Raw genomic sequence first — 15,683 nt, 5'->3', positions numbered from 1 at the left:
TATTACATCAGTCACCACAGTACTCCTGCATCTCTTGTATAGCACTGCATTTTGGTATAATGCAGGTAACAAGTTCCTTCTATTAAATTTATATCCAAATGGAAGACTAACAAAAGCTGCTCCCTCAGCATCCTTTGTTTCTGCCTCTGTGGAGACATGAGGAAGACTCTTGGCAAGCTATTTTTATAACCAGTTTCCTTATACTGTGCTGCCTATTTAATGTACAGGAGTCTGTGTAATGTGCTATCCACAAAGCATTTTTCTAGAATCCCATTGCATGCAAGATTCATGTGTGCTCTTCATCAGGTCAAATGCTTCAGCTGAACTTCAGGGATGACTGGAGCTGTGTTGTACCAGCCTGTACCTGACACATTGCTGTAATAAAGCCCCTACTGTAAGGATGGAGGAGAGGTCTCCAATTCAGTTGGTTTGGAGTTTGGTTTTGTTGTTTTTGTGTGGGTTTTTTTTTTCCCAAACAGAGGTAGTGACTTCCAAGTCAAGTTTTCTGAAGAAGCTGGATACCATTCTTTACTCCATGCTATGGACTACACTTGTAGTAGTTTTCAGAAGACAGGGTGTCACTGACAGATTTCTGTTTATTTTGGAAATTCAGTAGCAGTCCTTTAACGGAAAGGTGTGTTCCTGTAAGCTACTGCAATGAAAAAAAATAACTTTTCTCCCAGAAAGAAAAAAGCAGGAATAGTGTGCACATGGAATAACTGCTCAATAGTAAAATAACTTTGTAGCTTTCCAGAAATGCCACGACAGAAGTAACCAAGATGCTTAACTAGCTCTTTCCTACCAAAGCCCCCTCTCTGCACCACACCCAAGTTTTACACCAAACGCACCTAACTTCAGGTATTAAACCAATTGCTTCAGTGTGAGGTTAGTGAACTGCTGCTTGGCTTCCAGCAGGTCTGATCCTTCAGATATTTCTACTAATCCCCTGTATACATGCAAGAAATTAGTTATTTTCTAATAGTGACTGAAGTGGAAGCCTACGGGCATTGTGAGCCTTTGCAAGCTGTTCCAGTTTAGAACATGTTTATTACATGGATAAAAAGATACCTGGACTCAAGCGTAGATCAGCAGATTCTGATTCTTCAAGAAGCTCAGTGAATTCCCTTTTCAGGGCAATCCTTAAAGTACTGAAAGCACACTCTTGTATTATTTACACTGCAGATCCCCCTCTTCCATGAAGAGGGCAGCTGTATTCATGTGTCATTCCCACTCTTTAAATTACTGCAACAGTAAGTCAAATTGCAAGAAGGTGAAGAGTTTAAATAAAATCTTTAATTGCTTATTTACAACAAAGGCAATGACTTGGCAAATTGAAAATTATGATTTGCACTTTCCCACTAAGTTCTGATACAGCAAATACAGTCACCTATAAAATATGCAGCCTAGTGAGTAAGGCGCAATATTTACATCACACTAGTACTGCAAAAAAAAAAAAAACAAAAAAAAAAACACAAACAAACCAAAACCCCAAACAAACCAAAAAGCACTTAAATGAATTTACTGGGACAGCCAGAAGTTAAACATTATCATGTAAATGTTAACAATGCTGGAAAAGAAACTTTAGGTGTCATTTAAAAGGTCAGTGCTGTAGGGTTTTTTGTCAGATTGCAAACATGCAACAGGAGTAAAAATCTGATAACAGGATAAAAACAACAGTTCTCTGATTCTGCCAGTTTTGCAAAATAATATTTTGATACAAGCATACTTCTTAGTCAGACATCTAATGCCGGTAACTCCAGTACTAGACTAGCTACTTAGTTTTACCTTAGCAAAGGTCTTTTCTGGGGGTTGGTAGGCAAAATCACCTCTTACATTTGGATCCAGGCTATACTAGAAGCATAATACAGTAATCACACATACACACAAATTTATGAATTCAAATTACTACAGACACATTGTCAACGTATCCTGCTTTAACAGCTTAAAAAAAGAACAAATGTGTTAAATAATTTACTGTAGCCCAATATTAAGAAACAGTTTTGGTTTGTAATTCCTTTTTGACATCCTTTATTCCCTCTCCCCATATTTTAAGGTAGTAACCATTACTCTTGTTTTAGAAGGATAGGAAAAAAGTCAAGTGTAAGGTATTAATCCAGAATTTATCATCCCAGCTGTCTCTGCTGAATGTAAAAGACAAAATTATGAGCTGCAAGGACAACAGATAGTGCCAACCGTATGTGCTGGGCATGGAATTTCATAGCGAGGCCTGAAGGGAATGCTTGCATTGTATAGATGCTTCACTGATAACTCTGTAATAATTAATCCTCATGAAGGGGTTTTATTTAGCTATGGGAAGGGAAAGGTGATGGCATCTGTACAGAAGTTTCCAATTCACTCACACTCCACTCAGCATTGGAGCATGGAAGTTACCATTGTTAAGAGGACAACCAAAGCTAATACAAACACTTTTTGCTACTGCCCTCCTTAAATTACATTCTTGAAATTAAGTTTTTCCATCACTAGCAGCACTTACACTTCATCTTTAGAAGACCAGAGTATTTTTTCAAATATTTCTCTCATATTAAGAAAGGTCAGCATAATTTTGACACGTTGTGTAAGCGTTTATCAGTTTAAGGAGTTGATTCTTACTGTATGCAGAAACCGTTCCAGTGTGCGTGGTTTATATTCATGGGGTACTCACAGACACATCCATTATTGGTTCTGAATTCAGCTGTCAGTTGCAGCCATATCCTCTTCCTGTCTGCACAGCAGCTTTTCCAAGCTTTTCCAACTTCCATCACTAGGGAGTATATGTTAACAGAACATGTGTGGCAAGTATCTAACAGACTCCTTCACACATTCAAAGAAAAGGTGAGTCTAACTTTTATCCAAAGCTTTCTCTGATAAACTGTGCTCTAGTTCAGGTGACTCCTCAGCACCTTGAACAGCATTAGTGTTGTAAATACCATCAACTGCAGGGGCTGTCGTCGGTGTTGTGAGAGGTGTCACAGTGTGTCCAAACCCCTGGTAGTGGCCCATGGGGGAAGATGGCATCGAAGAAGCATCTGAAATTGGGTCTTGAGTAGATGAAGACAGTAAACTCGTATGCTCATTTTGTTCATGATCCTCAGCAAAAAACATTTTCCTTGGCTGGCCCAAAACTGTCCTTCCTAGAATTACGCCAAATGAAAATACTTTTTAATACTTCCAGCACTATACCAAGGTCTTCGAACACATCAACTCTAAAACAGGCATGTTATATTAGAAGATGAGGCTTTGTCTTGTAAGAGTTCTATATGGACATTGTTAGCTTTAATAAATAAAAGGATGTCTTTCCAATAAAAAACCAAACAAAAAAAATGAAGCTGAAAATACATCTGCTGTTAACAGATCATTCAGATCAGCCTGTTACTTACCAACATTTCGAACCTGTTCTGATATATCTGCCCTTATATCAGAAATATCCCACATTGCAAGGAAGGAGTCAAAGCATGACCCTTCTTCTGCTTCTTGAACATAAGGTTTGTAGGAAAAACTGTAGTGATGTGCAATAGCTGCCAGGAACATCTCAACACAAATGATAAAATCCTGCAATGAGAGAGAGATACTGATTTAATCATTTGTAACTACAGAAAAATAGTTTGTGTTTCTTCTGTAACTGAAAGACTGCAATTGCCTTGGTATACTGGCATCAGCTATTTTTCCACCAGAGGCAGGATATTCTTGGCAGGCTTTGGAGAGCCACATGTACTATATACATACAGGAATCAGTCCCTGCCTGAGGGACTGACTTGCTGGAAGCAAATATTCAACAAGCAGCAGCTCTGCAATGAATTATTTCAAGAAGAAATGCAAGGAAGTATTTAACTGGGGTACATTCCTTCTGCCCAACATGTGGAAATAAAAAGTGTTGAGCATAAAACTCACTTGGGGTGACTGGCTGAAAGTCAGCCTATGTTATACTAAATTCAGTACGAATCTAGCCTGTGTTAAAGTGAGCATGACGATATTTGCTTGAGATCAGCTATGTCACCCTATATACAGCCATTCGTAAGAAGTCATTGTCTGCTCCTACCTGTAGGCCTGTGGCTACAGCTTCCACACTTTGCCATTCCCAGGTGTGTTTCTCAGAAATAACGCCAACTTTCACCAACAATGCAATAAGCACAGCTTGCCTACAAAGATTATTTTAATATATAATTATTGTTGCTGTTGTAACAGTAGTGCCGAACCCCCTGCAAATAAAGCTGGTGAATGAGGCCTGTTTGTATGTACACACAGGAAGAACCTTACAAAACCCACACTGTTTATGTATTTAGATTTTAAGAGGAAGAAAACAGACATAAAAGAGATGTAATTCATCTGTGGTCCTAAAGATCACCTGAGAACATAACCAAAGAAGAGCCCGTTGTTTCAGTTAGTTATTAGAACAAGCTGCTTCTCTTTCAGGGTATAACTGCAGCCTACAGTGTAAAGTTCAGATAGTCAAATGCACTTATTCATTAGCAGCCAATTGTGAGCTATGCTTAAATAGTAATTCATAGGGTTACCTTACAGTCCCTTACTTTGAAAACCAGTTGCCTTTTTTACTTTAAAAAGAAAAAAATACTGTTTTCTTTTGAAATAACTGCAAGTGAAGATTCTGAAATAAACTATGCTCCTGAGCATCACCTTACAAAATATCAGGTCTGAAAAACCTGATAATCTCAAGTGAACAAGGCTGCTGTGTCCAATGTATGAGCACCCTTTCCCCCCTCACAACACTTTACTAGTATTATGGGTAGATTTTTTGAGGGCTCTAAACTCAGTAACAATACAGCTTTATTTTTAAGCTCTTTTATGATCTACCCTGAGAGCAATAAGTAATGAGTAAATAATTCACTTACCAGAAAGAAACAAAAACTACCATCTTCACACAGAGGAACTTGCCAACAGGTTGGATAGGGTTCAGTTCGTCACGTAGTACTTTATAAAACAGCACCAGACAATACATAGCAAACTAACATGAAAAAAACAAAACAAACTTTCAAAATCCTTGTTTATTTTGTGAGGGAGTTGTTTTACAGCATCTCTTCAGTTAAAGAATATATCACAGCACAACACAAAAAGCTATCTATTTTAAGACAAGAGACTCTGAATTTATGCTATCTTTGCCTTGCTGTTTTAAAGCAGACCTCTTTTTTTGCCTGGAATTGTATTTCTGAAATTCATGGTATTGGCAGACAAAGGTCATCTGTCTACACACTCAAGCAAAGCATAGGAAGGTCCCATAAAATCTTTTCAATCCCAAGCTAGGGAAAACGGAACAAAAAGCACATGTTCTTTCAGCCTTGTTAGGAACACCTCAAATGTTGCCTGTTTATGAGAGATGAGGCAATGAATGCAATCTTCACTGCAAATCTGAACGTGTTTCCTATTAATGACAACTGCAAGCAACCAAACTGATGTATAGCCAAACCTAAGGACTCTATCTGCCCTTTTCACACATTCTCCTAGCCTCTTACTATGAAGTTTCTTCTAGCAATCATGTCAACCAGTACATATAGAAGTACGTGCTCTGCTGGGAGTGTCGTCACAGCAGAAAGAAATTGGAACACCTTCTGTGACAGCCACCCATCAGACACCGGGGTGGCAGTAGGAGGAGGATGCCCTTTCTAGATGGGATGTTATGCTGTTCTGAGTCCTGCTGCTGTGGCCAAGAGAAGGAAGAAGGTTAGAGGCTACAAGGCTAAGTAGCAAGGACCCAGAGCTTCTGCTCACTCTTGCAACAGCTCATGTATAACAAGCCCCAGGTCAAGCAGAAAATTATTCCTCTGCATTCCCAGCAAGCCACTAAATGCAATCCCTGACCTCCAGAAACGACATTTTCAAGTCCAGGGGCTGACATCTTACTCTTACCCTGACATCATCTGGCAGCTGAACCAACACCACAAAAGTGTCAGGCAGGCCATAATCTCCGCACTGAATACACAGTTCCTTTTTTTTTTTCCTGTCAATACTGTTACCACCAGCTTTAACACAGTATTTTTAAGGTAGCCAGTGCTGTGTGCTGGGAGGAAGCTACATGAGTGGGTGAAGTTACCTCTTCTGCAGAGACAAGTCTGCAGCTCTAACATGCCTAGGCCACACCACTCATCAAACAGTTCAGGGTAGAGAGATGGGACACTACTGCTTTATAGAACTTCATAGTTAAAAATAAGAAAGGATTTAGATTATCTGTTTTCCTAATATTTTGCATATATAATATTTAACAGATAGTAACTTTGCTTTACAGTGAGAAATAGTCTACCCATAAGAACTGCCAGACATTAATAAAATTCTTGTCAACAGTTCACACAAAGACTCAAGTAATACTAATACACAGGTTAAAAGAGCAGAAAGATGCACTCTTGATACTCACTAGCTGTGACATGTTGTTAAGTATAACCAAGTAAGTCCAGGCATTGTTGAAGCTGAAATTTCCTTCATCATACACCCCCACTAGTTCACAAATTCTGAAAGAATTTTTAGAGTTAAAAACTACACAGTAAAAGATAGGTTTCTTTAAGTGCTGTATCTTCATTATACCCATCAACTGTTAGAATCCAAAATCTCTTTTGGAACTCAAATATAGGCACTGGGGGATATGTACAAAAATCACTTTCCAACAGCATATGGCATAGGAAATGCACACTGTATTTTCCATAGACAAAATAGCAATTCAATTAATTCAACAATTAAACATTGTGGGTTTTTTAACATTTTTGCTTTTAAATGTTAGAACACCTACAGCCAATATTTATATGGATATTCTTTGGGAGTAGCAATTTTTCCACAGTCCCACAGAATTAACAGTAATGACCATCAATACAGAGTTCATGAAATTAAGCTTTCAGCACCAACACGCATTAGCTGCCTGCTATTCCTTTATACAACATGTACGATGGCACAGTCAGGTCTGTCACACACAAAGTTTAATAAAATTTCAAAAGTTCCAAGAACATGACTTTAAAAATACCAACTCTTGAGGTCAGGGAGAAAAAAAAAACCAAACCTCTAAAAATTAAGATATCATTAAAATGTTTTTCCCACATCAACAGCACTTAACATTCTCTCCCACTGCTACCAGCAGCAGGCATTAAGTATTTATTTCAGTTCTGCAAATAGTCATTTGCTATAGGGAAGTCATAAAGAAATCATAGATTGATTCAAATTGCTGGGATGCATTAAGCATGTAACACAATGAGTCTGCTTTCAAACTGACTCAGTTCAATAAAAAGGGCATGAAAATTCTTTCCAGCATAACTCAAAATTGTATCCTGAAGATCAATATTAATTATTTATGAGCGTACTTACAAAGCAATAATGGTAGTAAATGGTCTGACAACAGTGTACTGCAAAACACCCAGTTTGCATCTAAATAATAAAACTCTGCAAGAGAAAGACAAAATTTGTTGTACAAGAATTTAAAGATAATTCATTTATGGAAGTTTCCTGCTCTCAGCAGTTACACTGAATTTTTATTTCACGGTACTTTCAACCTCTGCTTCCAAGACTTCAGGTACTACAGTTACAGTGTGTATATGCACATTACAGAAAACCCTAGACTTTCACAGATACCTAACAGGAAATATTCAATGATTCACCTTTTAGGCATGGAAAACTTCTTTCTGGGCTAAACAAAAAGAACACAATTTTCACTGTGCTGGAAGGCATTTATGAATGACTTATGTTCATGTTTTTTCTTTAATATTTTAAAGAGCTTTATCAAAATCTCTTAAGAGATGCTTATCAGATTAAGCATGCAGAAACAAACAGTTCAGGGGCATATGGCCTTCCATCCTTCACCTGTGGAAGTAAAAGCAATAGGCTATCTGGTCTACATAAAGGTTTTGGCAAACATTATACTGATGGCAAAGGAAGCAAATTCACAGGGACCTTTTTCCAATACTTTTCAAAAACCAGAAGTTTCCTTCAGCACTACCTGAGTTAATGCACGTTAGACATAACTGTGATTAATACTGTGTTTTACAGCTAAACTAAACATGTTTACGGCTGCTTTCAGTAGGCAATCATAGTTAATAAAATCTGCCAAGCAACAAAAGTTATACTAAATATGAAAACAAAACATTTGTATCTGATTACACAGGTTAAAATTGTAAGATGTCATCATATACTCACTCTCCCATAGCCCACGACGGACAACAACACAGAGGTGGCAGATGTCTCTGCTGATCTTTTGCTTCTATTATTAATACGAGGTTTGGATACCGGTTGGTTAGATAATTTGAAAGAAAAACCATAAAGTTATAGATGACATAAGCTTCATAGCATTCTCGACATGTATCCACATATATTGCAATGTTGGGGTATTTCAAAGCTATCCACTGTAAGAAGAGAGGTACATAAAGGATTACACACAAGAAAGACCAATGTAATTCCAATGACAACACTGGCTGGCTAGTTCAGCAAGCAATACTTCATCAGGCAGCAGGCACTAATTAAACAGGGCTTGAAGCATTTGGCTGATGAGAGTGTGATGCTACAGCTAAAAAAAATAATGTTCTGTAGAAGTACTAGTACATTTTCAGGTTTTATCTCTGCTGCTTTAAATGCTTACACCACTGTGCAGGAGATGCTCTGTATCTTTGACCACACAATTCAGTCATTTAAAAAGTAACTAAGGAGATGGCTCTTACACATAACCTACTCCTGTCAAGAGACAAGATAGAACTGTTTCCCCAGATTCACATACTCATTGTCAATATGGGTTTTGAAAACTACTTTTTTAGTCTGACAGTACAGAGCTGATTTATTTTGGTTTCTAACATGTAAATGTTTGTTCTGGCATATTTGCAAAATACAGAGGAGTGTAACAGATTAACCTTAAAGTGGTATTCATTCCTCTAAAGCAGAATTTCAGACAGAAAAGTGATTTGGGGTCATTTTTTTATTTTTTTCTTAGGTTTTTTTTTTCTTTCTTCAGAACTGTGATTATGCATCAGATGTCAGAGCTTCCAATTTTGAGTATCACACTGAAACTGTTCAGTGCAACCTGTTTGCCGGTTTTGATTTTTGTCTGGTTGGGGGGTGTGTGGTGTGCACATGTTAAAGAGGCAGGTCTTTTGAGTTTATGTGGCTTCCTTAGGTTGTAACAGAGCAAATGTGCCTTCTCTGACCTTCTTAATACAACTATGAAGAAGATGCTTCACATCCTCATCACAGTTAAGAAATACTAGAGATGACAGTGCAAAACCTTTGTGGAAGTTGTAATACTGCAATCAGTAAACTGAGAATACAGCATTTGAATCTGGGAACTTTATATTCAGCTCAGATTAAGCACTCTAGGAGGACACCATATATGCAGCAAAGGCCATAAGATCCAGGAGGAGCCTGAAGAAAGATTTCAGTATGTCAGAAATGTCCCTGAATGCCTGGCTAGAACTCATTTACTTAGCAGGTAATTTTCTTCCAAAGGAAAATTCTGTACTTTAAACTGAAATAGCAACCTGAGGTACCTGATATTCCCCACAGGAAACAGGTAAAGTTCTGTTCCCCACTCTCCTTCACTCTGAAGATCTCTCTAAATCCCAGTCTTTCAAATATATAGGATGAGACTTCAGAAACACTCAGGAGATTGTGGGGGGAGAGAGGGGATAAAAACATAAAACAAAAATATCAAAGGAAAAGTTCCTGGAAAGCTGTCTTTTATGGAGGAAACAAATATTTGTAATGTCAGGAGGTGATGACAACATGTAAACACACATCCTGCACAGTCTGCAGGTTTAGTATGTTGCTTAGCCCTGGCTGAAATCATCTCCACAGGTGACATCTTTACATGAACCATATCTGCTATGGCCAATTCTACGGCATAAAATAATGAGAATGAATTTTTTTGTGGGACCTTACCCTTTGCCTCCTGAAGCAAGAATGAATAATTTTAGCACTAAGCATAATCTGTGAAAAAAAGGTAACGCACTGAATTCTGAGACAGCACTTGGATCACCCTGTTTTCCAGTTCAGCTGTGACTGAAGATGGAAGGACCAAAAGCAGGCTCTTGTCATGCCCCTTTCCACAACTGGCATAAATGATACTCAAGGACCAGGTTTAAAAAGGGTTAGCAAAAGCACTCCCACAAGAAGAACGTAGTATCTCTAGAACTAGACTTCTAACATACTCCATAAATAAGAATGCCCAGACATTTCTAGGACTACGACTCTCCATGCAGCATAGTTTCTGCTGTGATGTTGTTTTCCCCTCACTTCCCCAGCAAACAGAATTTTATTAAGCTGTTAACAGTAAGAGAACACTTACACTGTCTAAACTGTAAATCGGCACCATCCATAGAATCCTGTCACAATAGAAGAACATTTAATATTACTAGATGTATTTTTAGTCTGAATTAAATTCAAGATTTGTAGCAAAGGTAAAATGGGAGCTTTTACCTTATTATTGGTTTCTGTAATTCAGGTTGAGTATAATGGACTAAGTGTTGTAGTATTCCCCAGAGAGATATTGGTATAGTCATTAGTAGAAATATCCCAGCAATAAACCATGCCTTGGTATGAATTCCAACCTTGCAAAGAAAAAGAACAATGCAACATCAAAGTTTCAGCGCTGATACTTAAAAGTTTTACTAGTATAACAAGAAAAGTAATTTACCTTTTTTTTATGTCAATAAATTTTTAAGATGTCCATTAAGTACATATCCCCAATACAAAGTTTAGTTTTTCTAATAAAAACCAAGTCTCCCTTGCAATCTGTGGTTGTGGCTTAGAGTAAAGCTTAAACAAGGAAAAGATGAGAAATCTTGCAGAACCAAACAAAACCATCACCAACAAGCACAAAACATTCTACAAAAGCAGAGTGATGCTCAGTATTTATTTTTGCCAAAAGCCACAAGCGATTCGTTGCTTCAGGTCTGGAATTTGTCTCAGCTCAGTGCTTCATTACAAAGTTCCTGAAAGTGTGTGGATTTAAAATATTTTTAGCTTTGAAATCAAGTTCCAAGTACAAATCAGTTTCAACTAGTTACATTTAACAATCTGAAACAGACGTGTGCATATATATGTATATGTCTGCTAAAACACAGGGCTACAACTGGAAACCAACACTCTGAAAAAGTAACTATATTAATAATCCTAAGTACCAAAACCTGAGAAACATAGTGGATTCTTCTCGAACACTTTTTTTTCTTTGGTTGAGAATTTCTTCTCTGATTCCCTACTGCACATCTACATCCCAAGTCTTCTGTTGATTTCTGGTTCCGAGATCACTTCTGAGTATTATCGCTACCAGTATCAGATTTAATGATTTTGAAATCTGATACCACTTCAATACACACATCTATTATGTTGAACATACAAAAGCATCAGAACAGGGCTTCAAAATCAGAAATTTAACACACACTCAAGATAGATTTAACTGTCAAGTGATTAAAATCATACCATGAAAGAACTCACCTCCTGCGGAACAAGCCTGTATTGAACTTGACAATATATATATCTTTTAAGGTTAAAATTTTACTTTGTTAGAAAAGTAATCCTATCATATGCGTGAATCATACACTACTATTATGACATACTACGGTACCACCAGCATGGAAATGAGGCTTCTGTATCTACTACCTCAGTTCTTCCTGATCAGACAGAGCTACCCAAGATACTAGGTTGCGAATGCCCGCATTAGCACTACCAAGTGTTAAAACCTAAGTTCTGGGCACGGCAAAGCTCCAGCCGGGCTCCTGTATCGACCGACTCCAGTTTCTTCAACATCATACCAACTGTTTATACACTATTATTGAACCGGAAGGAGAAAGAATTCCCGTCCTGTTCCATCTTGCTTCGTTCGTGCTTTACCAGCACTGCAAGCGCTCCTACTGGTGCCCCGCACTCCTCCAAGCCACCCTCCTCCTCGCTGGGTTGGTACCCGGGTCTGAAGCGCGCTGCCAGCCGCCTCAGCGGAGCCCCGGGGCTGCCCGCCGGCCCCAGCCCTCACCTCCAGCTTCTGCAGCTCCCACACGCAGAGCGGCACCACCACCAGCAGCCCCACGATGTACAGCAGCACCACCAGCGGCCGGATCCACCGGCGCCAGTTCCCGCAGGTGCACGGCATGGCCGCGGCGACGCTGCCCGCCGAACCAGGCGGCTCCTCGCACCCAAACGGCGCTCGCGGCGCCTCAGCGGGCCGGCGCCGGGCCCGGCAGCCCCCGCGGGGAGAGCATCACGAGCGGGGCCACCCACACACCCCGCGGGCTGTCATCGGCTGCCGGCTCCGCTCCACACCCCACCGCCCAACTCAGCGCAGCCAACCCTGCCCTGCCCTGCCCTGGCCCAGCCCGCCCCGGCCTGGCCCGCCTCAGCGCTGCCCCGCCCAGCGGCGCTTCCGCCCGGCAGTACTTCCTGCTGCCCCGCCCCAGCCTCAGCGGCCGCGCCGATTGCCCGCTCGCCTTGCCTATTGCGGGTACCCCGCCCACCGCTGGCCGCGCCTGGGGCAGCGGCCTGTAGCGGCGCACCCGTGCCCTCCCCGGAAGGATGGGCGAATGGTCTCTTCCGGCCAGTGCGTGTGCGTGTGTGTGTCGTCCTGATTTCCCCTCCCTCTTCCCTTCCAGCAATGGTCTCTCCCGCGGCGAGGCGGGGTTGCTACCTGGCGCGGGGCTGGAGGGCAGGTGCTCCCGTTATTTCGACTGAGGTAGCGGTGCTCCATCGCGGTTATTTCTTCCCGAGCTGTGCCTGGCTGGCGGCAGCTTAACTGACACCCCCCTCCCCCCCATTCCTTCCTCTTTCGCGGCAAAAGTTATTAAGTGACGAGCGCCTCAGGGAGGAACCAAGCGGTCTTTCCTGACGGACCGCAAAAACTTGCCGCCTGCACCGGCAGTGGATAGAGTGGGAAACGCCAGGCCTGTGGACTTCAGAGAGAGCCGGAGCTAGTGACATTTATGTTAGGAAGTGTGTGAACAGGCAGAGGTTTCAGGAATTTGAGTTAACAAGAGACAGCTACTATAACTATACACGTCAACAAAGCCTCTGTAAAACAGCTTAATCGATGCTTACCTTTGGACAAAGCGGATACGAACATTGGGCAAAGTGAGCAATCTGTAACAATTATAAAAATGGATGACAGGTAGTGGTATGAACCTGGCATGAGTTCTGCATTCATCTCTGGGGCTCCCAACACATAGAGGGATGTGGAGCTGCTTGAGCAAGTCTAAAGGAGGCCATGAGGATGATGAGGGCCAGAGCACCTTCGCTATGGAGGCAGGCTGAGAGTTGGGCTCATTCAGTCTGAAGAGAAGGCTCCAGAGAGACCTTAGAGTGGCTTCCAGTGCCTAAGGGGGGGCCCACAAGAAATCTGGAGAGGGGCTTTTTACAAGAGAATGTAGGCATAAAACAAGGGGAAATGGCTTTAAACTGAAAGAGAGTAGATTTAGATTACACATTAGGAGCAAATTCTTCTCTGTGAATTTGGTGAGGCCCTGGCACAGGTTGCCCAGAGAAGCTGTGGCTGCCCCATCCCTGGCAGTGTTCAAGGCCAGGTTGGACAGCACTTGGAGCAACCTGGTGTAGTGAAAGGTATCCCTGCCCATGGCAGGGGCTTGGAACTAGATGATCTTTAAGGTCCCTTCCAGCCCAAACAATCTTATGGCTTTATGAAGACTCCAGCAGATATACGAATGATGCAAAATATATACTGCTTTTGAAGTGGCTTGTAAAAACTGCTACGGCTAATGTGCTGGTTAATTCCATGGCAGTCACTGAGAAAACACAGGACCCCATGTGCTGAACTAAATTAGTACCACTGGTGATACTCTGCCAAATGTTCAAGGAACGGCAGCTGTAAATTCTTGGAAGGAGGCAAATGCAGGTTGTAGTTGGAGGTGTGTCTGGGAAGAGTATGCTGGAAGAAACCATATGGAGTATAAGATACTAAGGAACAGTGACTGGAGTTTCTCTTTTTTTTTCTCTAGCTAAATTCCTGACTATTTTCCTCCTTTTTTCCCTTTGCATTGCAGTTGTTTTCCCAGGGTTTCCACTATTAAGTTACCAGTGGTGCAGACTGTTACTCCAATAATGGATGTCCTGGGTTCAGCAGTAGCAGTCACTTTTCTCCTTCTTGGTAGCTGGTGCAGTGCTGTGTTTTAACTTTGGGCCTGGGAACAGAGCTGATAACAATGATGTTTTGGTTTGGCCAAGGACTTTGTGAGCCTCATGCTCTGCCAGGGAAGAGGGGAAGGCAAGAGGAAGCAGAGACAGGACACCTGACACAAACTGACCAAAGAGGTATTCCATACCACAGCACGTCATGCCCTGGATGTAACGGAGAGTGACGTGGAAGGGCTAGGGGACTGCAGGGTTGGAGGAGATATCGGTTAGTGCTTGGTTGGGTTGGGGGGGGCGAGTTATTGGTCGGCTGGTGATGAGGTGTTGTATTCTCTTCCCTTGTTATTTCCTTTATCATTACTATTATTGGTGGTAGCAGTAGTGATCTGTGTTATACCTTAGTTACTAAACTGTTCTTATCTCAACCCGTGGGAGTTGCATTCTTTTGATTCTCCTCTCTGCCCCTCCGGGAATAGGGGGAGGGCAAGAAGGGGGGGGAGTGAGTGAAAAGCTGGGTTTAAACCACGACAGTTCTTTTTGGCGCACAACGTGGGGCACGAGGGGTTGAGATAACGACAGTTCTGACCGGATTAATAGTCACTCGTCACAATGCTGATTTACTGGCTCTCAGAGTTGTTCCTCTTGATCTCACAGTTTCAGAATGTAGTACATTACTTACAGCCGGTATTTGCTGTGTTAGTATTTATCAAGTGTGGGGCTTGGGCCATGGTTCCTGTCTCACTGTACTTTATGGCAATGACTTGTAATGCGGGCAGGCTCCAGCAGCAGGGCGGGACGTGGCCGTGGACTGGTCCCTGGCCGTCCGGCTGCTCCTCACCGTCCTGGCCCTCGCCCTCGCCTCCGTCTGCGTGAGGCCGGGGGGAGCCGAAGGGGCGCGGCCCCGGGAGCCGGCGGCTGCTGAAGCGCCCCGGGAAAACGGCCCCGGGCACCAAGCGGCGGCGGGAGTGGGACCGGAGGCCGGCAGGGAGCGGCTGCCGGTGGAGGAGGTCGGGGCGGTCGAGGAGCGGGAGGAGGTGGCTGCCGAGCAGAGGGAGAAAGCGGCGGAGGAGCCGAGCCCCGCGGAGGAGCCGAGCCCCACGGAGCAGCCGAGCCCCGCGGCCGAGCCCAGCCCCCCGACGGCCGAGCGCATTCTCCGGAAACCGCCCGCCGAGCCCCAGGAGGATGCAGGAAGACCCCGCAGCATTTCCCAGCAAGGCAGAGGAGGCAGAGCTGGACTCAGAAAAAGAGAAGCTGGTGGTGGGAGAGCCGGCAAGCACAGCAGCTACACCAGCCCCAGTGACAAGTACAGCAGCATCGTTTGAGAGTTCTGAAGGTCCAGAATGGCCTTTGGGTATCCCTTGGGATCTGCCTGCTGATTTTGATGGGGATCAGCGTGTTGGCACACATACAGACTGTGTTTTACCCATCACCATTTTGTCTGATCCCGAAATTTAAGCAGAGCTGGGTTTGGGTCTTCTCTGGGATTAGATGATGATATGGGAGGACCAAGAGGTTTCCCCAAGGCTGGACAGTCATGAGTGGCAGGGCATGTGGGACATTATGGGCAAATATCTAGTCCACTGAGCCCCTCCAGTGCTTTGGAAGCATTGGGGATGGAAGGCAGCTGTATGGAGTGCCCAGCA

At 42.6% G+C, this 15,683-nt stretch overlaps 1 protein-coding gene across 1 annotated transcript; it reads right to left on the bottom strand.

Moving 5' to 3' along the window:
• Positions 1-1,503: 1,503 nt before the first annotated feature.
• Positions 1,504-12,243, bottom strand: TMEM184C (transmembrane protein 184C). The gene is made up of 10 exons (XM_061354191.1): positions 11,939-12,243; positions 10,387-10,517; positions 10,256-10,292; positions 8,122-8,327; positions 7,297-7,371; positions 6,362-6,455; positions 4,848-4,960; positions 4,037-4,136; positions 3,378-3,549; positions 1,504-3,131 (listed from the first exon to the last, which is right to left on the bottom strand). Exons 1-10 carry the CDS (start codon positions 12,053-12,055, stop codon positions 2,839-2,841), a joined length of 1,338 nt encoding a protein of 445 aa, XP_061210175.1. The 5' UTR covers positions 12,056-12,243; the 3' UTR covers positions 1,504-2,838.
• Between the last annotated feature and the right edge of the window lie 3,440 nt (positions 12,244-15,683).

The sequence above is a fragment of the Neopsephotus bourkii genome, unplaced genomic scaffold, assembly GCF_033783945.1.
Source record: "Neopsephotus bourkii isolate Nb327-2 ecotype Australia unplaced genomic scaffold, CSIRO-AGI_Nbou_v1 NB_718, whole genome shotgun sequence".
Taxonomy (NCBI): domain Eukaryota; kingdom Metazoa; phylum Chordata; class Aves; order Psittaciformes; family Psittacidae; genus Neopsephotus; species Neopsephotus bourkii.
Note: the sequence above shows the minus strand (reverse complement) of the source record. Positions and strands in the feature narration are given on the sequence as shown.

Coding starts and splice junctions, on each gene's coding strand:
- TMEM184C (XM_061354191.1), bottom strand. CDS start 12,055: ATGCCGTGCACCTGCGGGAACTGGCGCCGGTGGATCCGGCCGCTGGTG. Junction 7,372..8,121: donor CCGTCGTGGGCTATGGGAGA/GTGAGTATATGA, acceptor TTTCTCTTGCAG/AGTTTTATTATTTAGATGCA. Junction 4,137..4,847: donor GTAGTTTTTGTTTCTTTCTG/GTAAGTGAATTA, acceptor TAATCTTTGTAG/GCAAGCTGTGCTTATTGCAT.